Source organism: Crinia signifera, chromosome 5 (genome assembly GCF_055691185.1).
Source record: "Crinia signifera chromosome 5, ASM5569118v1, whole genome shotgun sequence".
Lineage (NCBI taxonomy): Eukaryota > Metazoa > Chordata > Amphibia > Anura > Myobatrachidae > Crinia > Crinia signifera.
Genome location: NC_139221.1, coordinates 22,369,760 through 22,396,097, shown reverse-complemented (window position 1 = coordinate 22,396,097; position 26,338 = coordinate 22,369,760). Strand labels below are relative to the sequence as shown.

General features: G+C 44.4%; 1 protein-coding gene across 2 annotated transcripts in view; it reads right to left on the bottom strand.

Annotated features, from left to right (window-relative positions):
* Window positions 1-1,388: 1,388 nt before the first annotated feature.
* ZHX2 (zinc fingers and homeoboxes 2) overlaps window positions 1,389-26,338 on the bottom strand; it is a 26,381-nt gene continuing 1,431 nt past the window's right edge. The window contains exons 2-4 of one of the 2 annotated variants that reach the window (XM_083186756.1): window positions 16,794-16,869; window positions 4,565-7,169; window positions 1,389-2,844 (exon numbers count right to left, since the gene is read on the bottom strand). In XM_083186756.1, the coding sequence (XP_083042882.1) occupies window positions 4,569-7,001 (2,433 nt within the window). In that variant the 5' untranslated portion in view covers window positions 7,002-7,169; window positions 16,794-16,869 and the 3' untranslated portion in view covers window positions 1,389-2,844; window positions 4,565-4,568. The remainder of the gene's footprint in view (window positions 2,845-4,564; window positions 7,170-16,793; window positions 16,870-26,338) is intronic. The other variant, XM_083186755.1, reaches the window with a different exon arrangement.

Here is a 26,338-nt window from a genome sequence, read left to right as displayed (position 1 = left end):
GCACAGGTGTAGTCATTACTAACTGTCACATCCCCAGATCACCTAGCATGTGCACAGCTGTAGTAATTACTAACTGTCACATATCCCAGATCACCTAGCTTGGTGCACAGCTGAAGTCATTACTGTCACATTCCCCAGATCACCAAGCTGGTGAACAGCTGTAGTCATTACTAACTGTCACATGTCCCAGATCACCTAGCTGGTGCACAGCTGTAGTCATTACGGTCACATTTCCCAGATCACCTAGCTGGTGCACAGCTGTAGTCATTACGGTCACATCCCCAGATCACCTAGCAGGTGCAAAGCTGTAGTCATTACTAACGGTCACATCCCCAGATCACCTAGCATGTGCACAGCTGTAGTCATTACTAACGGTCACATATCCCAGATCACCTAGCTTGGTGCACAGCTGTAGTCATTACTAACTGTCACATATCCCAGATCACCTAGCTTGGTGCACAGCTGTAGTCATTACTAACTGTCACATATCCCAGATCACTTAGCTGCTGCACAGCTGCAGTCATTACTGTCACATTTCCCAGATCACCTAGCTGGTGCACAGCTGTAGTCATTACTAACTGTCACATCCCCAGATCACCTAGCTTGGTGCACAGCTGTAGTCATTACTGTCAAATTTGCATTCATTCCTACTATCCACAGGTTGCCTGAGAAACATGAACTATTGGTAGATCTTAAGGACAGGTTTGTCCACCCCTGGTTTATATTATTACTTGAGACAGTGCACTTTCTACCATCTTCAACCAATGCTATATATTAAGTTTGATTAGGTTGACAACACTTTTATATGAGTGGTCATAGTATAGTTTTGGATATATTTATACATTATAAGATTTAGATTTGTTTTTCTTATACCCAGGGCTGCAAATAGGACAAGGAAAACTATGTTCATTATTAGCATAGTAAAACCTGTAGTCAACGCTGATTGAGACAGCAGAATTCCTACCTGTATGCAACATCCTGAGCTATAGGGAAGCCCAGAAGGATCCCACCACCGGGAATGGCCTGTGTTTGCAGAAACGTTTACTCCTCAATTGTCTATCAGTGGGAAACACAGCTGCGCCGCTGGGATCAAGGTGCAGCAAGGAAACATCAGAAAAAATTTTTGCATCCCAAGAGCAGGTTCAAAAATTCTTTGTATCAACTGTAAAATTGGCCAACTTGTATACCCGGTCAGTTAATAATATACCAAACCCTTAGGTGTTTTATAAATTCCCAATGTGTATTTATCTTATTTAACCATGTAAATGAAATCCACTTAATATAGTGTCTGCAATAATTAATACAATTACACAAAAGGGAAAACATGTAACTAGCGCTGAATAAAGCAATAAAAATGCTTTTATTTAAATTATCTTATTTTTTAGAAAAAAAAAAAATGTTGTTTTATTCAAACATCCTGGCATATTTGTGCAGTGTATTGAAAAGAATATCTTTTCCAAAACAGCTGTTTTATTTCATCATGTACGTTCGGGAGACAGGGGGGAAAAAAAATGAATTCTGAAAGTGCACTCGCTGAGTAGGGGGATAAACTATACAAAATTATATATAAAAAGAAAATCCAAAATATTTTTAGTTGTGCTCATGTCTTTCAGATAAATTTATACATACCAAAACATAAAAAACAAAAGAACAATAATAATAATAAAAAAAATAATCCTATTTTATGCATGTTTTTAGCAACCCTTTTCATTCGGCGTCCTTAGGTAACATGAAGCCACCAGGATAACCTCTAAATCTTACTTATTAAAACTGAGTGCCAACGTTGCTGAGGAGAGAGCCTTAAACTATCCGCTAAAAATGCCCGAACCGCCCACAGCGACTGTTCTTTTTTTGGGTGCAATATTTAACTAAACTTTATTGAGTTGACTTGGCTGCATTTGTATCTATACCGCAAAAGAACCTTGGTATGTAAAAATGTGAGGTGTCGCAGTTTATACTTGGCGCACTGTTTTATTGTCCACAAATTTTGCAATACTCAAGGTTTTGTATCTATACTAAAAAGAACAGTGAGCGACACTGGGATTTTTAGCGGATGTTTTGTGGATCCGTCACCGCAACGTTGGCACTCAAAAGAATAAGAATGTCCACGTCGGACAGGCCTGGGCAACCTGTGGATCTACAGCTATTTCGAAACTACAAGTCCCAGCATGCCCTGTTACCGTTTTAGAATTCCCTAATTGCAAACCAGTGATGGGGCTTTCTGGGACTTGTAGTTTTGTAAAACAACTGGAGAGACACAGGTTAGTCAGGCATGACTTCGGAGCGAACATCACAACCCAGAGTCCTTGTGTGTTTTCCTAAAAAATAAATTGATCTAAATTCTATTTCCCTTCTCGTACTCCACCGTTTCCGCAAGGGCCAACCTGATCCCAAAAAGGGCAGTGGTCCCATAGTCCCATGACTATACCACTAGGAGGTAAAATATATATGCTCTATATACACACGCCCACACCTAAAGGGAAAACAATTCAGACAACTTAGTGGTTACTAATTCTAAACAATGTAAAATTTAATTAAAAAGGAAAAAAAAAAATGAATTTGCCAAACCAAAAACAAAAAAAACAAAAAACAGAAACACAGGTATTCAATGCATCTCAGAAACTGTTCCAGTAAAGAATACATGGGCTGGAGAATGTACAAGGTGTCATAGGATTTAGTTCTTTGGCAATTAAAGAACTTTTCAGTTTTAGAATCCAAGACTAGTGCATTGGGCCGCCGTGGCTGAGCACAAAACCAGCACATTTTGATATTAACAGTAGGAAAATATATCTCTATATTATCTTCAAATGGAAAGGAATCCATGCTCTCCGAAAGTCCTTAGATCTGAAAAAGGAGAGAGACAACATAACGTTACTACCTTGAAAATGGAAAAATTATATATATATATATATATTTTTTTTAACAAAAAGTCCGGTGAAATTTACATACTGCTCGAATCTTCTGAGGCACTTAAGGTGCCCCCCCATACACGCTCCGATGCGGCGGTGTCAGTTTTGTACTTTGAGATGCGCGCATACTTTTTGTACATGCTTTTCATCGCATTGCATGCACAAGGCATGCAATTACCTGCTATATAAGCACAAAATGGACGCCAGCATTGGAGCGTGTATGGGCACCTTTAGTAAGAGACTATATACAGAGATCAGAGGGTCCTGCTCAAATTACTTAGTCGATTACTTCAAAACATCTGTTATGTACAACTGGTGGCGGTATTTTTGCAGTTGAGCCCCAATGCACATAACACTCATTCTAGAACCCTGCATCTTTCAAACCTCAGTGTAGTTCCTCTTCCCTGCCTTGCCTGCCACTCTGCTGTGATGATTCTAGCACAGGTCTGGATATCAGTTCTGAAATACAGAGCAGACTGTGCCAGAAGCAGCACAGCAACAGCCCAGCCAGGCAAGAGGAACCGCATGACTTTTGAAAGATGCAGGATTCCAAAATGAACATGGCACTCTGAAGTTTGATAATGCTTGTGTTTTGGAGTCTTTGCATGAGGCCGCTGGGACTTGCTAAGTTTGCCTGGGGTGGCCTTAATAAAAATCCAAGCGCCTTCAGCATTTGCATATTATTGTACTGCATCCAAGCACACAGCAGATGCGGCAGCAATAGTGCAAAGGCTGGAGGCCGGGCACACATGTAAACTTGTGGCGTGTTTGCCATTTTTTCTTAAATGGACAGATCATAGCGCCCTGAAATGTGTTTCAATATGTTCTATATAGTGCTCCACGCCATGTTGTAGAATTGCATATACCATGCATTTATGAGGAAAATATATATAATTTTCCAAGGAATTTTGGAACCATTGTGCATGAGACATTATAGTAATTATCCTTTCCCTGGCCAAGGGGTTTCGTGGTGACTGAACAATCTTTAAAAAAAAAAAAAAAAAATGCAAACGAAGGACTATCCTGTGTTGTTCTACGTAAAATGTCCAAGCAGGTTTGGTTATTGCTTTACAGAATTTCCTGTTGTGAGGAACTTCCTAGGGACAAGTTTGTGTCAAGCATTGTGACTAAGCCAAAACGGTTTTAGTCAAAGATATATGAAAAGGATGAACGCAAATTAAATTCTACATGCTAATCAGTTTGGCAGGTATTCAATGCTGTGGGCGAGCGGCGACAGCGAGCAGGGCTTCCTGCTCGCTGTCACCACTCACCCCGTCAGTATTCAACCCACCCCCCCTCATACGCCAATTCCCCCTCGCTCCGTTTTTTGAGCGAGGGGGAATTGGCGTATGCGGCTCCAGAAGCAGCGAGACTCGACGCTAAATACAGCGAGTTTTCTGCATTAGCCGCGGGTCTCGCTGTTTTGGGGAATTCTCGCCGTCCTGTGACGGCGAGGATTTCCACAGAAAGTTAAAAAGGGCGAGCGACCGGCGCGGGAGTTAAACAGCGAGGATCGCTGGTTTTCTGCAATCCTCGCTGTTTAACCCCCTCGCCGGCCGCATTGAATACATGCCTGAGTGTTTTAGCGAATTCAACGGCTTTAGAAAAAAAAATAATGCATATCCTTGACTAAAGTTATTTTGAGCCATTTTTACCTGGTTAGACGCACAAGTCGTCTTTAGGTTCAAATTCATAATCGGCCGTCTCATCTTGGGTGTCCTGTCCAGTCTGGCTACAACTGTCCGCACCATCTGACAGGACTTCTTCATCTCCAGGGGATGACTTGTTCCAGTCTTTTGACTCATTCTCGGTATCATGCTTATCTTGATCATCTCCATCGTCTTCTTGATCGTCTTGATTCTCCAGCTGATTTAAAGCAGCTTGGTCATGCATTTCTGCAAAATACTCCTTAATTTGTTCTGAACCCATTTTAGACTTATTCACCAGTAATTCAATGTCTTCCTCGTGTAACTGGTTGTACTCCTGGAAATAATGCGTGAGAATGTCTTTACCCATTTTTGTGGCTGCCACCATCTTCACGAACTTCCTCCTCTCTTCTAGGGCACGTTCGTAATGTTTCCGGTATTGCTCCATCCACCTCAAACTTCCATTTCGGAGGACGCATCTGTTATCCTTGAACCACTTTACTATTTCCGTCCTAACAAGCCCGGTCTGTGCGGCTAGCTGATCATATTCCTGTGGTGATGGCCACTGTGTCTTGGCAAAAGTACTCTTTAACAGATGGAGCTGTTCCTGTTTAGACTTGCACTGCGCTAAAGGAGAAGACCAAGAACTGGATAAATTACCAGATTGGGCAGTTGTGCCGTTCACAAGTCCATCGTTTATGGTGTCTGAGCCCATGGAATCCAAAACGGCTTGTTCCATGGAATCTCTAATCTTTCTTCTATCCGAAAACCACAAGTCTATCTCTCTTCTCGATAACTTAGTGTCTGCTCGTAGTTGGTCCATTTCAGCTTGCGTTGGAGAGGAGCTCTTCAGAAAAAAGTTTTCAAGACAATCAAGCTGCTCGTTTGTAATGGAGTTAACTTTGGAGTTTGCCAACTCTCTATAATGGTAAGGTCGTCGCGTTCTGGACGACAGACGGTCTTTTGCGATAGTTTCGCTGGTAATATGAACAATCCCTCTCTGGCTTCTATACCTATGATCACTGAACCACTTCTTTATTTCACTCCTAGAGAGCCCAGTAGCATCTATTAATCTGTAAACTTCTGGATCGTCAGGGAACTGGCTAAGTACAAAGCTTGCTTTCAGAATAGAGATTTGCTCGTTGGTCTTTTTCCTTTCATGACGAGAGGAGGAGGACAGCGCATTCAATTTGGGGGTGGATGGTGATGACGTCTGTCCAGTGCTTTGACGTTTTGTCTCAGTAGCCTCTTGTGGACTTTGTAAGGCGCGCTTCAGGGTTGGACTTGGGGCACTAGTAACATTGCTGGTAAACGAATGGACTGAAGGGACAGTCACTGTAGGCGTGTTAGTCACTTGAGTAAAGACCAGTCCAGTCTGGCCAAGAATTTGAAAGGGCAATGCCGTCTGGGTAATATTCTGTCCAATTTTAGCGGTAGTCGTCAACGGGCCCGGTAAAACCGTAAAAGTTTGTGGAACAGACTGAATAGTCCCATTGAACATTTTCTTTCTGGCTTCTTCTACCTCTTCTGGAGACCAACTTATGCCATGTTTCAGTCTCTGGGTAGCAAACCAAATTCTTATTTGTTCCTCAGGATGTTTCGAGGCCGCAGTTAACCAAGACAGCTCCGCCTGCGTTGGGTAAGGAAACTTATTAAAGGAACTGATCAAGGTTGCGTTTGTGTCAAGAGCCGAATTGTACTTGTTGCTGTTCAAGGGTACCGGGATTTTTGGAAGGAGGTGAATGTTGGGTGGAAGTTGAACAGATGGCATGACATGAGTTAAAGAATCATGAGAAAGTCCGTTCGTATCTGGAAGAGAAGAGTTGATTCCACACTGGTGATCATGCATAGACTCCTCAGCCTTCCTTTTTCTCATATCTGAACGGCTTCTCCCCATTTTCATGATGGGCATTTTGCTTATTGAAATTCCAGACATGTCATCAGCATCCATGTGGTCATGGGCGCTGGACAAATCTACACCACTCTCTATCGACTGTTCTAAAATGGTTTGATTATTGCGTTTCATCAGCTTTAATTTGAAGTTGCTCTCTCCCGGATGATAATTTGAATTGTGTTCAGATAAAGAATCATATTTTTTGGTTGTAAAGTTACATTCAGCACAAACATAAAGGGGGTTGAGAATGACGTTTGGGTGCTGCATGTCCACGTGTTCTGTAAACTCGTTGAGATTCTGAGTTACGTAAGGACAGTATTTGCATTCGTAGCCACCTTGGAGTTTTTTAGATGGATTTTCAGCAGGTGGTTTATCCTCCACCGCTTCAGAATCCTCAGCGGCCTTCTTATCGGCAGCCCAATCGTTCTTTGTCTCCGCACTGGAGGCAGCAGAATCACCACCGCCTAGAATGTCAATGTCTTGGTCATCCTGATCCACAAGCTCAGTGGCCCGTACCATGCATGGCGTTGTGGACTTTCTTTTACTGGCCATGTTGATTGGTTGCTAGATGTCTACCAGCCAATGAGTCCAAATGGATATTGAACAAAAAAAAAGGTGAAGTGTTTGTAAACAGTGGACAGTTTAAACTCCACAGATCATCCAGGCTGAATTTCGGAGGCTCTCCTGACTTGGCATGGGGTTAGCAATTGCGAAGCGCACCTGAAGGGGCAGAAAAAATTAAAGTTAGCGAACTCAAAATGAAAACATACCAAGTCTCTATGCTCACAATTAAAACAAAATAATTCCAGCATTGCAGATAATTTAATTGCCACCTTTGTACCTTACAACCCATTTGCAATTGTGTTATTTAATTTGTAGATACAAGTATAAAAAAGGCAAGTTGTTTCTACATATGGAATAACACCTTACAAAACCTTAAAACACTGTATGGATTGCGTCTGTAGGTTTATCCAGGGGTAAGTTGCATACCATAGTTTGCCCGGGACTAAACTTGATACATAAAACTACATCCTATACAAACACACAGGGGCAGATTTTTTTTTTAAACCCTGGTGAAGTGATAAAGTGGTCGATTAAAACGCAACAGCCAATCAGCTCCTAGCTGTCATTTTGCAAACCCTGCCTGTAACTTGATAGTTGAGCTGATTGTGATAAAGTGGAAGGTTGATAAACCGGATGCCATAAATATATGACTGAGGGGCACAGAAAAATGCTGTAAGATCCAGCTGTTCGTTCAAGTTGCAGGAAGATATGTGCAGGACAATACATAGACATCTGAAGGTGGACTTTAGCTGACTATATATCCTTACTAGTCCAATCCAAACCACTTCCTTCTGTACAGGAACGAGGCGGTTCTCAGTGTCTCTTTCCATCGCAGTACAGTAAGAGTTTACAGAAACATTATGTCTCCCCAAGGGGAAGATCTCATTTCAAATATTGACTTGGAAACCAAGTAGAACGCCATGAAAAGCTCATTTGTGTTTGATGCAAGATTCATTTGAGGTTTGTTTAAATGCAGTGATAGGTTGCATATTGCCGTGGGGTGCGAGGAAGATTTTTGCCAACTTTTATTACTATGCGGCGTTCCTCATTTTGCTTAGCGATCAACAAATTTATCTTTGCATTAAAACGGTTAAGTGTTTGTTTCAACCCCTGAGACGGGCATGTGCCAAACCACAGCATTCTGCTGGTAACCATACAAGGCTTTCTGGGAAAGGCATACTGAATGGGGATGAAACCGCTGGACTTTAATCTAGAGCAGCATTTAGGAGACCATTGATCGTCAAGATACAGAAGCCTTTTAGCTAAACGCCATATTGGGGGGGACAAGCTAACAAACTAAACATAAAAAAAGCTGCCAAGATTGGCCCAAAAGAAAATCCCGTACACACTGGGCGATATAACGAGCAATATCGCTCATGTCAGACCTTCCAAGCAATAAATCGATCAGTGTGTATGCCTCCACCAACGGATGATCCCGGAAGTGGTTAACGATCCCCCCTGTCCTTTGTGCATATACAGACAAGGAAGCGGATCTTTGAAACATGCCCCTGACATTTGCTGGAATTCTCCCAGTTCCCAAATGCAAGCAGCATTTCAATCATGCTGTGTCGTTTGGGGGGGCACCAGATCTGCACATGCGCAATGCAGCTCCTGCACAGATCACAACACACAGCGTTAGATATTTACGTGAATATCGGAAGTTACAAATCTCACATGGTTACATTTGGGCTGTTGAAGGGCATTCAAACTATATTAGCCAGCCTGCATGGAGTTTGCATTATAAGATGGAACATGCGCAGAGAGAGAGTTAGATTTGGGTGGGGTTTGTACTTCAAAACTGAAACTATAATTAAAATAAAATCTATATTGCAGTATTAAAATAAATTAGCCGCACAAATCTAACTCTCTGCACATGGTTTTGTCCAGTGCTATTTTTCAGCAGGAACTCCGTTCCTGAACCTCTAATTTGATCCACCCCCAGACCTGGAGTTCCTGGACCTATTTTTCCCATAAAAATAGTACTGGTTTTGTCCATTACAGAGAATTTGCTTTTGCGAGTGAAGCAGAATCACACCCTAAGTGTGTAATAAGCCTTGGAGAGAGTACTAGCCAATCAGCTCCTACCTCAACTGTCATTTCCAAATACAGCCTGTAACTTGGCAGTAAGGAGCTCACTGGCTGGTACTTTCTCTCTCTCCACAGCGTTAGTACATAGGCCCCAAGGTACCAGTCAGTCAGACACTTTCTGACATTTTACAGGGTTACTAGAAAAATGACTCAAGCTGAAATGATTGCTAGGAGCAACTTCTCATCTCTCCAAGACTTAATAAAATGTCTAAGTGGCTGATTCGATTTTGGGAGCAAGTAACTGCACTGCGGGTGGGGCAGATGTAACCTGTGCAAAGAGATTTAGATATGGGAGGGGGTGTCTGGGTACAGCATATAATAAAAGTATTCCATGTTTTTACAGCCATAATATATTTTCAAAGGGGCCTGCCAACCTGGGCTCCAAGGTTCAGAGGGACCCCGAGACTCCGTCCCAGAGAAGGAACCCAACAGCGGCAGCTGCAGATAGGTAATGGGGACCAGTGTTAACCACTCTCATAAGGCTGTGCTGAGGGGTCAGATGCATAATGTGCTGAGCTCTGATTGGAGGAGTCTGTCACATGCTCCTCTGACCTGTGCAGATTAGCAGGCTCATGGGAGGGACACTGATGCTCTGCTGTGACCACATGGGGGCAATAGCATGTAGGAAGATGTAGGGTTCTACAGAGTGTGTGTGTGTGTGTGTGTTGGGGGTGCTACAATGTGTGGGCGCTGCAGTTTCTATTGCCCTTCCTGGTCATGGGAAATGAGCCCCAAACTGAAACAAATACAGTATTGAAAAATTGAAATAGGAAAAGTTAAAATAGGAAAATTTTCAGTAACCAAAGGTTCCACACACCGCTGTGATGCTGGGGGGAGCGGTATTTCCTGTGCACAGCCTGTCTATAGGTGTACAAACACACTCATAATGAACCACTTCAAGTCTAAAAATAGGCTTTTGAAATACCGCAAATGCTGGTGACAAATCATACCGCGGCTTACATACATAGACCAATAACAACTAGCATTGTCTCTTGTGGATATAGATTTTTTCCAGCGTACATTAAAGGAGCATGTGCTTTCCAGGGAGTAACCAGCCCCATCTGCTATACTCAGAGGACGTCTCATGGTACAGGTGATCAACGCTGCGTCAGGCAGGCTGAAGTTGTCACGCCAACCTAGGCTGTCCCACAATACGCGTAAATACAGGGTTTACCCCGCAAGGGCCCACAGCAAGGAAATGAGTGATTTCAGGGAGCGGTGCGAATGGCATTACACAGCCCCAATATGTATCCAAATCTTCGTTTTCACATTTGAAACGCTCATAATATTATTAATAAGAAGAATCACATTAGGAGGAGATCTGCATTTTGTGGGAACAGCACCAAAAAAAATAAAAAAAAATAAAAAAAAAATGTTCCCCAAAGCATACCGAATGATGTCAGTAACCAGATTTAAAAACAAAGTCAAGGCGTCATGGAAGATCCCTATACTGGCTGGGTAGCTCTGTGGTGACACTATTACATTCGCTATTACTAATGATCTCACTTAAGGTGCGTACACACGGGGCAATATGATCGCTGGCAATATATTGCTCAGCAATCATATTGCCCCGTGTCCCGTTTTCATCTGCGACCAGAGATGGTCGCAGATGAAAATGTAAACACTGCTGGGTGAAGAGGCAGGGGATGTTGCTGGTCGGAGGAGCATGCTCCTCCGACCAGCGACCATTCAGGGGCTGAAAACGGGAGCGCGCACCCGGCGATTTATCGCTGGTGCACACTCCAATCACTGGCAATATGGTCGCTCAGCGACCATATTCCCAGTGATTTCAGCCCCTATCGCTGCCGTGTGTACACAGAATAACACTACTCCCTTTCATGGTTTAATTCCATTCATCACCTTCCGTATCCCGTACATAGCGCTGACTTCAAATAACATTTAACACACTAGTTTTTATTCACTGGCATGCTTTTCTGGCTTATGCTGTTTTTTTGGGGTGCAGCACCCCACACCTAGATATAGCAAAAGGGACCCCCAATACTCAGAAAAGCCTTGATGGTCAGCTTGGGGGCTTACCCATGTATTTGCAAATATATGTAACCAAGATCTCTGAAGTGTACTTCTGCTGTGTACACACGGTGCGATTTGGTCGCCAAGCGATTTTGGCTTAAAATCACTCAGCAATATATTGCTCAGTGTACCGTTTTCATCAGCGACCAGCGATTTTGGCTAACAAATTGCAATCTATTCTGTCTGTATTTTGACGCCAGGAGCGCGCTCCTGGCGATTTATCTTCCACAGCACATGAAATCACTGGCAATATGGTCGCTCAGCAACCATATTGCCAGCGATATGTGCTGAAATCGGCCGCGTGTGTACACAGCTTAACAGGTCTGGTTACGGATATCATTGTGTGCTTGTTTTTTCTTACTCAAGGTTATCCCTCCCTTTCATGCACCTGAGTGATATCACTAAACTGATTAAGCACCTGCCAGTATATATATGCCCATTTTAAAAAAGGACCAGCGAGTGGAAACCAAACAACCACAGCAGCAATAACGTACAGTTTGCTATACGCAGCTACAAAACACTCAAGTAAGAATAAGAAAAAATACAAGAGGGTGTGTGATGCATTTAGGAGCTAATAGAGATTCTGCAATCACCGTAATAAGATCGATTTTATTCTTTTTTTTTAAATATGTAAAATATATAAAATCTGCCATTCCAGCATGGCTTCTATTCGGTACCGAGCAGAACCCACACTGTGTTTTTTGCATGATAACATCCATCCTCCTCTACAACATCTTAGTCTCCCAGAAAGAAACGTAAATCCCTGAACACCAACTGGCATCTGCAGCCACCTCGGGCTTCCTAATAAGTGGGGACATTTAACACCAAATCCGTCACTGGCCAATGATTTTTAAGAAAATGGAATGGAGGGAGAACGGGAGGGGAGGGGTGGAGCACAAAACGGAGGGGGGGGGGGGGGGGGGAGACTGAAATAAAAAAAGCAAAATAAAAGACTGATTAGCTTTCCACCTGAAGCCGAAGTCAGTTTGGCGCAGTCAGCTCCTGTGTTCCTGTAAGCCGCAGCGGTGCTCAGATTCATAGATGCACAGCAGATGGTGCAGAGGTACCTCTGTGCTGTAATACAGGGGGCTCAACATCTGGAGGGCAGGAAATGTGAGCACTGCTTGACGGAACACAACAGTGATCAAATCATCCCCATCTTTCGGTATGAAGCAGTAATATTAGGCAATGTCCTGTGCCTGCGTCTGATCAACGCCGGTCACCTCTCAGAAGGAAAACATAGCTTGTACCAAGTATGCACGGTTAGCGTTCGCCCCCGACACCGCATCGGTAGTAGTGTCAGACTTTAGGGGCGCTAACGATGAGTTACAAGTGCTAAAATGGATTTTTTGAAACATTCCTTTTAACTCTGCGAGACCACAGGATACAGATGGTCATCGGAAAGGGCTCTAGTATATTCTGCCTCCATGCCCTTGTGGATGGTAGGGTATGAAATACGGCTTGCTTTGGAAAAACTCATGTTGACCTTTTAACTGTCACTCTTACCTAATGCTTGTGTCGATCTTCTGGGCCTGTCGACCTGTTTCTTGTGTCAACCTAATGTATTTTGACCTAGTGAATGTTTCCCGTTTTAGCCCCCACTACATCAGTGACGGACACCAGTGTGATGGTTATGAAGCAGGAGTGCGGAAGCTGGCAGGCCGGCACTTACTGCCGTATCTTTCACTGGAACGTAAATCAGACAATGGAACAGGATGTTCTGCTCACAGCCTTTGGTTGTTGCCTAATCAGCACCTATGTAATACAATAACAAAACAGAGAAAACCTATATGAACCCTCCAACTTCACATGCTGCAGACACGTTTCAGGACGCCAGGCTACCCTATATCCCCACTGGCACAACTGCCGAGGACCATTGCCTGCCGGGGAAACTCCGGGCTTCCAAAGGGACGGTTATACAGATTATAGACACAGGCTACCTGCTAAATGCACCTGGGGCTATATATGTAATGTACCCTAAGAGCACGTATGCTGCAGAGACGCAAAGACAGTGGGAAATGGGTTTTATTGTCTCACGGCCTGTGGGTGGTCACTAACATGGGCTGCGGACAGTCCGTATACAGCTAGAACTACCGTAGGATGGTTATCACACACTGGGTGCAACTCGTCACACTACAGACCTGCCATCTACCACTGCTGTACTGCAGTGACACCTGGTGGCTGTGGAGGGAATTGGAGGACACTGAGCTCATGGTCAGAACAGGACGTATGCTGTGCAACTAGGGTGGCCAATCCCGGGATCGGCGGGATCCCAGGATTTGGTCCCAATATGTCCGGGATTTCAATCCCGGGATTGGATTGTGCATTCCATTGCCGGGCAGCAAAGAAAAGGAACCAACCGAAGTTGGTATGGAGCGCTTACCAGGGGTGGTTTTAATCAAATAGCTGCTGCAGGCAAAGGGTATCACCAACGCGTTTCGCAGTTCTCAGACTGCTTTGTCAAGGTGACCTTGACAAAGCAGTCTGAAAACTGCGAAACGCGTTGGTGATACCCTTTGCTGGACCCATCTCACCCCCAATACTATCACTTGCTCCAAGGACTGCTTCACCTGCTTAAAACCTCTGATCAACAGCCGACCTTCACGAGAGTCTCAAGCCAACATTCCTTGTTTGGACACCTGATTCCTACATCAGCGGGACTCCCGATTAGGCTAATTCTACACTTGCCATCGGTTGTAGTCTACTTCAACATCTCCGCTACAGGATACCATTCAAGTGGCCGTAAAAGGACTCATTCCCCCCCCCCCCACCAATTTCTTTGGATCAGAGCAGGTTTCAACATCGTCCAGTACTGGTGAATATAATTGGGTCCAGTCTCACTATATACTTTGTCATTGTTTTTCACAAATTGGTTCAATTAATGTAATTTTTATTCTTGTTTTTATTGTGTAATAAATTTTCTACATTGTAAAACTAGCGCTGCTATACCCTTTATTTACATTGCCGGGCAGCGTCTGAGCACCCGACCTCTGGGCGGGATGTATTAACATCTGTAACTCGCTCTGTCGGATGGCGAGCGGGTTCCCGTGACTTGTTCTGCGGAGAGGCTGGGCGGCGAGCGGCTTTCATCGCGACCTATGGGTCACGCTGCGCAGGCCACAGCGCTGAACATCCCGCGCTGGAACACGCTCCCGGCGCCTGAACTCTCCCAGCCACACAACGCAATCCTCTCCATCCGGAGGCGCAGCCGCCGCCTGCCCCGCTCCACCTCACCTCATATGGCTCCACTGAAGTAAGGGGGACGGGCGGTTTTCTTTTAGGGATACCAATCCCGGGATTGAGCATTTTTCAATCCTGATTCCCGGGATCAGCATCCCTATGTGCAACATGGCCCAACGTACACACACCAGGAGAGATTGATGAATCAGTGTTTACATGCAATAATGATCCGATCATCGGCACGTAGCAGCCAAAACCGTCAGACCGGGCAACGTTTTCCTACTCTTGAGCTGTTTTAGTGGGCCGGGGCTTTTCCCTGTAATTAGCGGACAGGAGTGGAACCCACTGTGGGCTTCTGTTGCTGTAGTCCGGCAACTACAAGGTCCAAAGGACTGTGTGTTCCTTCCTGTCCAGCTTCAAGCAGTTTTAGCATTACCCAATAGCAAAACTGTGGCAAAGCATGATGGGAATGGTAGACTCACAACAGCTGGAGGGCCATAGTTTGGACATGCCTGTCCTAGGGCACATGTGGTCTGCAATACATCCGCACTGTATTCTGTTTGGAACAAGACATGGTTGGGGGGAAGCTTAAACAGAACACAAAACCGTACACAATAAAATTAGGTGGAAGTAGGCATACCATGGGCCAAATGTCATAGGGTGAGACTTTCAGAAAGTGACAGATTTTGGAAGAGTTTTCCAATTTTATTTAAAGCGGCAATCATTTACACTGCAAAACCAGGGTGATTTTGCCATGTAATTGATTGCTGCTTAAAAAAAAAAAAAAAAAAAAATCCCAAAATCTCTCACTTTCAAAAACTTTCACCCTATAAACAGACGTCACAAAGAAAATAGTCTGAACTTATAATTGCCCATCGCGGTAATTTACAATGCACTTTCATGTCTTCGCATTTTTGCCTCAATTAAAGAAAAATATGAAAAAGGTTCTAAAACTAAAAATGATATCTAAATGCAAAGACTGTATTGCAAAGAAAATAAATTGCAACGTCTAATTCGTTCCCTTGACTGAACCTATTCAAATGTATTCCTCGAAAGTTCATACAACCAAACACGGGGGGGTCCCTACACATTTCTGTTCGCAGGGTAGACTGATCATTCTGGATGAAAGGAAGAACGGTGAGGTTTTCTGCCGCAGCAGCAATATTTAACGAAGCAGAATTAAATGTGAAAAGTAGGCCACGGCCTGAGCTAGTGACCTGAGGAGCATTTTATAGGCCCTGACAGGTCCAGAGAACGGGGACTGATGTAATCTGCCTCCAGTCCGGTCTAGGGCTGGGGGGAGATTCCATCCACCCCCCGACAGATGTGCACGACCTTGATCACTGATGCAGAAGCAACGCCAGTAGATACGTGTGCGAGAAAAGACAGCGTATTTGTTGGTAAAGCGAACACAGAAGCTAACAGCTATAAAAAGAGCAACTAACAACATTTACAAACACTTCTTCAGCTGCACGATGGACCAGAGTCTTCTACATGTGGGAGAACGGTTGGTGGGAGGGATTCTGGTATACAAAACAAGAAGCGGTTTAAATTCAGATAGAGCCGGGTGCTGATTGGACAGAATTGTGACACAGGATAAACCCATTGTTCTGCTATTGGTGCGTAGGGTAAAATATATAGATTTTAGCTGCAGACCATGAATACACTCTCTAAATACAAAAGCACTTAGCATTAATGTATTGCACTTCCCAAAAACCATTCACGATGGGAGAGGAGACGGGACATTACTGCGACTGAGTCACAGCAGTTATTGGGGCTGAGTCACAGCATTGCCTGGAAATGACCATGATATCACCAGTCTGCCAGTGATGTCAGAGGGAGAAGGGGGAGGAGGGTGTGCTGTCTCTCCACAATCCGCAAACCCAGGATACAACGAGTGACTCTGGTTACTGTAGTCACTCTGCTCTGGTCTAGGAAACGTAAGGGCCATTCTGAGCTACTTGTGTGGAGCATCAAAGGGGAACATCTGCTCTTACACTGAGCCCCAATAGCGTGGTCACTGAATTCCCATAAAATACAGATACGGGGCCGCATCCCTTTATCCAGTAGCCCCTAAAACCTTACCCATTTCATGTGCCAGCAGCTGTCTTTTATATGCAGAGATTAATAAATAAATAAAAAAAGGGGCAATTGCCATTTTTTATATCTTTATCAATGAAACTACGCAATACAGAATCAGAGATCTCCTCCCACCCCTCAACTTTTATCCAGGATTTCACAACAAAGCACCCCCCCCCCCCCCCTCCCCTCCATGGAAGGAATCCCCTACAAACACTTAAGAGGAACGAGCCAATTAATAAATAAACGGTCCTCTAGAAACTGTATATACAAAGTGTGCGGCTAGCCCTCCCCCCAAACTACAGGCACTCAAACAGGAAGACACGGTGGGTCTCCTATATACGCTCACACTTCCTACAAACCATCCATCTATTGATAGCAACCACATCCACAAACACGTACCCCAGATTGTACCTTGTGTATGAAGCAGCCCCTTATTTCAGACGGGTCCGGCCACATTCCACATCCTATTCATAACCTGAGCGACAAAACGGAAAGAAAAAAAAAAAAGGTTATTTATTTTAAAAGTAGCATATAAACAATATCTAGTTCTGCTAACACAAATATTCACACCGAGTGTCTTTTTGTTGAAGGACTATGCGTCTGAATCACGATGAGACAAAATCACTTTGCGAGACTGCACTGATTAATCTCATGGGCAACGCTTGTATATTTAAGTGTGCGACAGAGTCTGAGGTCATGGTGTACTAAGCTTCGCATCTATGATAGGGTGCATACCAGAAAGAACCCCACATGCTTTTATTGTTATAGGTGGCGTTACCCAATGGGTCCATGCACCGAAGTGCATCACATTCTGGAGCTGCGTATGTACCCAAATGCACTAAACCCCCCCCCCCCCCCCAAACAATAGAGGATTTTCTTAAGTTTTTAAAACATTTTCTGTTTCGATACATCCCACATCTGTATACAGCGTCTTCTTCTCACGCCATGTTCTATAATGCTTCATACAGACATACAAGTGTCACACACGGTTTTGTTACATTGAGATTCAGGCACACATTCATGTATGTAAAAAAAATAAAACACTCAGTGCGGCTCACTCGCACCAGGAATCTTGCAGAGCATGGTGTCTTGAAGCTACAAATATGAGGACACATCTGTACTCCATCCCACCACAACATTACATCCCCGATTCTTCCCGAATACATTTTCCTGATTTCAAAACACAAAATCTTCCCAGTTAAATATTGTGGGGGGGGCATTTAAACTGTACAGTTCAATTTTGATCTGTTATTTTTTACCATTGGCGTTAGCGATTTATTCCTGGTGTGGACACAACTGTGTACAAGATAATTCTAGCAGCCATAGTGGACATTTGGTACTTCTTTACTTTCACGGCTTCTACGCTCGCCACAAACTATGTAAAATAAAGGAACTTAACGCCATGCCAACATGGATAGTTCATACCTCCACTATCCATGTTGGCATGGAGTTGATTTTAAATAGCGTGGCGAGCCACCGAGCCCGCAAGGGGACTCAGACGCACGGCGCCATGCTGGCGCCGTGAAAGTAAAGAAGTACCGGACATTTAAATAAAGCTCAATAATTACCCCAAAGGCGGAATTTTATTTATATTTCGAACGAAACCTGACAAAAGCTTGCATTAACACCAACGTGGTAAATACGGGCGGAGACTCCGGGTGGAGTAATGTACAGACACCTTACAAAGCGCAACGTCAGGGTTACGTAATGGCCTAGATTAAAGAACTACAATGGCAACCATAGATGCCTGCTTTTCCTGTCTATCCGCATCAGGGGCGCGCTCACTACAGGTTGTATATACCCACAGGGGTAACTCATAGATTTTATAGGACAGAATTAAACAGCGCAGAAATAAGCCTTACAGAAGGCCAGAAGCATCAAGCTTCAAAAAGTGATAAAATGGAGAGTGATAAACAGCCAGCTCCTGCCTGCCATGTTACAGACTGGGTTTACAAAAAATTACAGGAAGGAGCTGGTTGGCTGGTTTTTAAAAGCGCTCCACTTTATCACTTTTCAAAGCTTGATGGCGGAGGACTCATTTGTTGAGCACTGCCTCATCTCCCTTATATAATGTGCCCGGTGGGAATTCAGGGGCAGATGTATTAGGCCTGGTGAAGAGATAAAATGGTAGGTGACAACGAACCAGCCAACAAACTGTCATTTTTCAAACAAAGCTGTTTCAAACAAGCTGGTGCATTACCGCCTTCCATTTTATTTCCACTTTCTCTCTTCACCAGGCCTAATACATCTGCCCCACAACCTTTTTGTGGCGTTGAGAACAAGTGCCACTGCCCATTATTTCTCCTCACACCCTCCAGAGGCAGGCTGGCAGAAATCCCACCATAGTCTGGTTTATGGTCGCCCAAATAAAGCGCTACAAGCAGGGCCTTAAATAGGGGGGGGCTGGGAGGTCACGCGCACTGGGCGCTACATGGGGGAGCGCTGGAAGCAACTACGCTATTTGCCCGGCGGGAAGCAGATTTTGAAAAGACTTGCCGGACGCTGATTGGCTGAATTGTCTCGGCCAATCAGCGTTCGGCAAGTCTTTTCAAAATCAGCAGCACTTCCTGCCTCCAGGCAAATAGCGTAGCTTGCTAAGTTGCTACAAGTGCAAGTCGCCGCGGCGCTGCCCGTCCCTGCACCCCGCCGCACAACAGGTATGTGGGCGCAGGGTTCGCTCAGCCTCCGGCAAGGTAGTCATTTGGTCCATCCCAAGTCAGGGGGTAGGGGGCGAACAAATGACTGCCTTGCCCCGGAAACCCTAGTTTCGGACCTGCTATAAGTAATGAAAGTGGCCCTTGCAATAAGCAGCAAAACTATTGACCATCTACCATCGGGAAACCCAAAAAAACGTCATTAGAGTGAAAACAGCCGGTGCGACATGAAGGCCCTTCAGCCTGGGATTGGCGTCTCATGTTCTTTGCAAACTCTGAAGTCTCTCCCCAGTTATCTATCTAACCCAGATGTTTCGGTGTGCATGGCAGAAAGTGCCAGTTATGTACAAAAGGATACACAGGGGCAACACATTTTACATAAAAAAAAAAACAAATAAAAAAAAAACCCAACACATTGTATAAAGTTGTGGCACGCCATATGCATTGTGGCTTTTCGCAAGCCCGACCACCATTCTCTCCACTCAGATTAGCATTTAAATAAGGCCAGACAGTGCGGCTATTTTGCAGCCGTATTAACAATCTCCTTAGACGTGCGATCTAAACGGAATGTATGCAAGGATCATTTCACTCGTGACAAAGCACCACAGTGTCCACCAAGGAACGGCGTCCCTCTGGACTACAATAGAAATGTTTTGGTTGGTTGCCTGGGGCCCAGACTACATTGAACCCCCCCCCCTGCTTCCCTGTTAAAACCTCGATGTTAGTAGGATAGAAAAACATCCACGTCTGTCTCTTCAAGTGGGGGGGATTTATGTCTCTTTAGTGCAAAAAGATTCAAAAGAAAAAAAAAAAAAAAGTTTTCCAAACTTCTGGTCCGTAACTATAGACAAAAAAGAAAAAAAAAGCAATCACACGAAATGATGATTTGTGATGGATAACATAATAGAGCATTCCGCCCATTGTCACAACAACTCGCTCAGTGACAAACACTAGCTGAGGGGACATGGATGCTCTGGAAGTTTAAGATTATACAAGAAAAAAAAAAGTGCACTGGGAGTACTTTCGTTGACAGCAAGTTATATTTGACTTAATCACAGCAGCCTAAAGACTATTGACCAGCAAACAGTGAGGGAAATATCCAAATTACGTAAAGATTATGTGAGAAAAATAGAAGTATTTAACAAGGTTTCTATAAAAAAAAAAAAAAAAAAAAAAAAGAGCATTACAACCCCGCAGCAAGTCTGTACCCTGTATATAGGCGATTGTTCCAACTGGGGTGGGTGTGCCAATTAGCCTTGTGACTCCAAAACACTATACAGATTGGTTCAAGTGCTGTTTGATTCAACGGCTACGAGCTCATTCCACACAACAAAACCCCCCCCCCCCCCGGACGCCAAACTTGCAGTAACGCTCCAATGGATAATTCAGGCTATTATGGAGAGCTCACTGCCAGCTCACACAGGCTCCTGAGAGCTGGGGGGTACAGAACACCACAAGGCGCAGTTAGTTAGAGAACCATCAAGCCAACGCAATGCTACATTATTTTTCAAACACTGAGGTAGATGTATGAAGCTGTGATCAGGGAGGAGAAGAGAGTCAGAGGAGAAGTAGCCGCCCATGGCAACCAATCAGCACGGAAGTAACAATTATCATTTGCAAAATATAAAATTATACAGAGCAGCTGATTGGTTGCTATGGGCCACTTCCCCTCCCTTATCACTGCTTCATACACCTACCCCCACAGTCCGTAACATGTCGGCAGCAGATTGGTCACTACTTTATCTCTCTCCAGGCCTTGATAAATATTCCCTTACGCGCATGTCACATGCACTTGTCAACGCAGCCATGCAAGGTCGCAAAGCACGGTCAGGTAGGGTGAGAAACTATACATCTGGCCCAAGCAAACGCTGCAGTCATCAGTTGGAGAACTACAAGTGCCAGCCAACCTGCTGCATTTCACCGAGCCAATGGATTTAGCATTACAGATTACCCTGTCCTCAGCCAATTTGCAAACTGCTGTGCGTGGCGTCATTGGCCTTACACCAAATGTACTCTGCCACCTTCAGAGATCGCTGCACAACTCCCAACCCGAGACCTACAAGATGCCCCAGTTACGTATGTCACAACGAATCCAACCTAACCGGAGCCCGTCCTGTCTGTTGCCACCACAGAACATGGCAGTGACATCATGCAGATGCCCGGGGGCTGGATCTCCCGTCACAAGTGACTTATGTGAAAGCATCCAATGCATTGTATTCCCTGGAGGAAAGATACGACACACCAGAGAGGCGTGCATTATTGTGCACACAGGAAGCAGACAGCCACTAGGCCCATACACACTGGGCGACTGAGCTGAAAGTCGCTCAAAACAGAAGGTTTGAGCGGCTTTCAGCTCAAAGCCGCCCAAGTGTGTATGCCATGGTGATGAGCGGTGAGCGCTGCTGCGCGCTCCTGCAACACCGCCGGGAAAGCTGTTCATCTGCTGGTTATACCAGCAGATAAGCGGCTTTCAGGACGGCTTTGCATAGCGCTCCGCTACTTAAGGCCGCCACCCCCCCCCTCCCCTCCGTCAGTACCGGGCAGGGGGAAAGCCGTTCAGTGTGTATGCACTGAGCGGCTTTCCCTGCAGCGATGATAGTGGTCATCGCTGTCCATACACGCTGGGCATAGTCGCCCAGTGTGTATGGACTATTACCAGTACAGAGCGAGATGCACGTCAGACACAGATAATACGCGTCTACGTAGAGATGCATCAGGAGCCTGCACTGATTAATGCAATATGCAACACATTCTCAATCTGTATACTAAAACCCCTTTTCCACTAGTAAAAGTAATACTGGATATTTTGCGTGGAATTGCATCGACCCAGGATTTTTGCTAGTGGAAACGCATCCTTGTTAAAAATTCCAGATCGAGTGACCCAGGACTCCTACCCAGGTGGTTATCTGGGTTGGACCCGGGATGCTCAGTGGAAAGGCTCCCGGGATATTTGAAAAACAGAGCTGATGGGAGCTTCTGGGCCATTTTTATGTGCACTTTGTACATGTCTAGGTACACCAGTGGCTCAGGTATACGGCAAACAGTTTTCAAAAACGGATTACATGTCTTATGTGAAGACACTTTTGAAAAAGGTTTCATATTGAATATTGGGACTAAAATAATTGCAAACTTTTGCAAAGAAATATTTGTGGTCTCGTCTTTAACCCCTTCAGCGGTGGGTTTATTTTTTTGGCAGCGCTCCCCACTGGGTGCTTGTCATAAGCCGGCGCCGAGGACTTCAATAGAAAAGCTGGGGGAGGCGCGGCAGAGGGGAGGGAGCCGGGCAGCGCTGAAGCTGCCCGAGTTCATCGACTGAACTCAGCAGCGCTGCCCGGCTCTAAACAGTGGCAATCCCGAGAATTTTCCGGGCTTGCCAGACTGGGCACTGAGGCACAGCCTTGAAAATTCTCGGGATTGCCACTGAAGGGGTTAAATCAGGAAAGGTTTTCTCTAATGGTGGCCCTGTTGGGTAATGGTGGCCCTCTTGTGACCTCTCCCTTGTCATAGCCCTTTAAAAAGGAAATTTCTTATGTAATCCATAGGAAACAACAGGGATTACCCGGTGTCAGTGTGAATGAAGCTGACCCAGCAATATCCCGGGAAGCAGTGCAGTGGAAATGAGTCTCAACCTAGGTGCACAAGTTCCTGGGTCCGACCCGGGTCTCTAGTGGAAAAGGGGTATAAAGGCTTTTATTAGGTTTATTAGGCTATCCTATTAAGACAAAAAAAAACTTTTTGCATGAAAACAGGGCTGCTTTCATGGATTTTGTTTCGCCTGCCTGGGGCAGGCAAAACAAAATACCAGCTAAGCGGTGGCTTGCGCCCACTTTTCATGACTAATTGGATAACCCCGGGGCGAATGATCTATTAGTAGCGAGAAAACATCATGGCTAATTGTATAATTAAATGTATAATATAGGGTAGAGAAACGAAAATAGACACGCACTAGCACGCGACCTGGCGGATCATTCGCGCTAAGCTTTTCGAGCCACATGGCGCATTGTGGACACATCTGTATCACCCTTACTTACCTGCCCCCATTCTCGGTGTATGAATATACAAAAAAAAAAAAATCTCTTATCGGCACCAATGTACTTGCGAACAAGTTCAATACGCATTCTTCCCCAGTCCCCCGAGGCAAAAACAGGAAGAGGTCGCCTGGCCCAGGCCAGATGCATTTATAAACCCTTAAAAACGCATCTCAATGCATTTGCAATGTACATAAAAAACAAACAAAAAAACAACAACACAAGCACAACAAAGATAAGTAGAGCGCACTGCAAGTAAAAAAAAAAAAAAAAAACACAACATTAAAAAAACACAAGTATTTTTATTCAATTTAACCAGCCGTTTTCAGCCACTTTAACCAGCACTGTACACGTAGGAATTAGGCGTTAATAAAATTAGCCGTTGTGACCATTCAGCAAAGTGAACGTTGGCAGCTTGATGAGGTCACAGGGTGTTTGCCAGTACATGGGCTGTGCACGCTCATTAATACTCATGTATATTCATTGCTGTGCCAAATATTATTAATGGGGGGGGGGGGGGAATGCTGCTATCAATCTAAAAATAGTATATATTAGATGTGCATTATCGGATTGCATACCCAGTTTAATGTGCAGCGTGGGTGACCGGTTCACTGTGACAAAAGCCATTTAGAAAAGTCATGCAATATTTTGATGATAACTGTTACTTTAAATGACAAGTTTTGTGTTCTGGATTTCTGTTTTCAACTCCATAATAGAAAAAAAAACCAAGCGTGCCCACAGCATATAATTATTTACCCGACTCAAATATCAGACAGTCTAAAGAAACAGCACACCAGAAATACACACACACACAAAATGGCTGCCGCACGTACTGCCTTCCTGATGTCACTGTAGCCATGGAAACCATCCACAGTGTCATGAATAGTAGTTCAGGCCTCAAAATGGCTGCCGAACCAACAAAGTAATAGTTTAGACAAAGTAATAATAAAATGAAATTAGTGCAGAACAGTGTCTGTTCCCTTGACCTCAGTTGATCTATTGCTGCAAAATGCACAAAGGGCAACCGGGAAGTATGGAGGTGCTAATCATCACTACAGGAGGGTATTTAAAGTGTGGAGATCTAAAGTAAAGATATAAAGTACCAGCCAGCTTCTGCTACTATACAAGCCATTAAAAAAAAAAAAAAAAAAGAGTCTGGAGCCGATTGGCTGTTTATTTATCTCCATCCAAACTTTGAACCATAGATGCCATTAAGGCACCACTTTCAAAGTCGCCATTTTGACCCCCCCACCTCAAGCACTATGTTCTATAATCCGCTCAAGTAAATTACTAAAAGTGGAAATGCGATTCAGGTGGACAATAGTCATTTCCGGCACGTGGTTAAAGTCAGAAGTGAACGATCCTTCATAAAAACCCGAAAATCTTGAAGGAAAAAATCTCACCATGAAAAAAAAAAAATACTAAATAAAAAAATAAAATGTAAAAAAAGTACACAATAATTTTGAGAGCTGAAAATGGTTTGAAGCTTAAAAAAAACTAAATAAAAAAAAAAAAAAAAAAAAAAAAGTTAGTCTTTTTTTTTTTTTCATTCTGAAAAGCAAACGCGCAAGATTCAGCCCAGTAAACTTGACAAAGAAACTCGGCGCTCTGCACAGGAAATCAGTTGACCATTGAACTGCGATTTCATGCAGTAGATGCCAGTAAGGTCCCACATGACAAAGCCGCTCGCTGCCAGAGAAGGGCTGCCTGACCATATGCTGCAGTTTCATTTAAGGCTGTGGAAAAATACTGATTAAACACTTTTTTTTTTTTTTTTTTAATGGACCTCGCTACAGGCTTACTGTGACGCCTGATCACCGCACTATTTCATCCTCTAATCTAAAGGCCACACCAAGGAGAGAAAACTCATTGCAACCTTTGTAAATACTGACTTTAGGTTCACCCCCCCAAACCCATGCAAGCTAGCTCTGATTTCTCCTCGTCGGCAAGGGTTAACCTACATTCCAGCGACATCAGCTGTTATCATGCCGACCCACACAGAAAGCAGCAGCCATTTTGTTTCCTGACCGTTTCAGCACAGAGGCTGGAAATAGAGGTCACTGCTTGTTGTTGTCGCATACCAGGAATATTTTTTTTTTTTTTACCCTCTATCCAGACAGCTCTGCGCAACGTAACGCCACACAAGACGCTGCTGAAAATGAAGAGATAACGTGGCCACGAAAGGTACGGTAGGAGGAACGTGGTATATTATTCTTAAACTATCAATGTCTCACGTCTTAACCAAAAAAAAAAAAACGAGACTGAATTAGAACAGGGTTGTGCGCCTGTAAGATCACCGCGCCATGTCTGCTCTGTACAACACGACAGTAAAGGCAGGCGTTGCTGCTGCACACAATCGTTCTGTATGCGCAGTGTGTGAAAATGAAGTCGATGACTCATGGACGTCTTGTGATGTCACCCTTGCACCGGATCCACGCATCGCACAGGCAAGCAAAGCCAGGCTTGTTCTATAATCGAGCAAAAATTGCCTTCACAGCACAGATGCAGCGAAGGGATCAGGCCAAGAATTCCAGTGAAGAAATGTACCATATAAAACCGGCAGCATTTCCTGCAAACCTCTCACAGGAAAACGGAGCCACAGCCCCCCCCCCCCACTTCTCCTGGGCCTTCCTATCGCCTCATTACACTGTGCCTTGTGCACCAACCAGGCCTCCATACTGCCTCAAGCATACACAACCCCCCCCCCCATTTTCCACACCCAAAAATAGCAATATTTATGCGCCTATCATGTAAACCCAAAACCGGGCAACCGGAAATAGGTCCCTAGCGTACCATACTCTAGGCTGGCTGCATCCTACAACTGATGGATTTCACAAGGGTGTTTATTAACACTGTATGTATGAAGATTTAAAACAAAAGGACATTTCTCCTGATAAGGGCTGTCCTACTGCGCATCCGTTAGCCCCACTTCTGCGCGAGACAGAGGGACGGATCCCTCAAGTATCACTTTCTACAGATTGTTGCACCTGGAATACGTGGTCTAAACTCAGAAGACTGGATTTTTCAGGTTCAAGTAATTTTTTGCACCCGATCTTCCTTCTAAAGGAAGTTAGGCGGTATTCAGGTGTTTGGCCAATCGGATGTGAGTAACTGGGTACCCGTTAATTTTTGCACGTCGTGCCAAAATGTAAAACGGGCTAAACAATTTGGTGTGCCGGCGAAAAAAACAGCATGACAACTGAATACCTACATCTGGCAAAAATAAATAAAAAATCCGAACTGTGGAAATGATCCAAGTTAA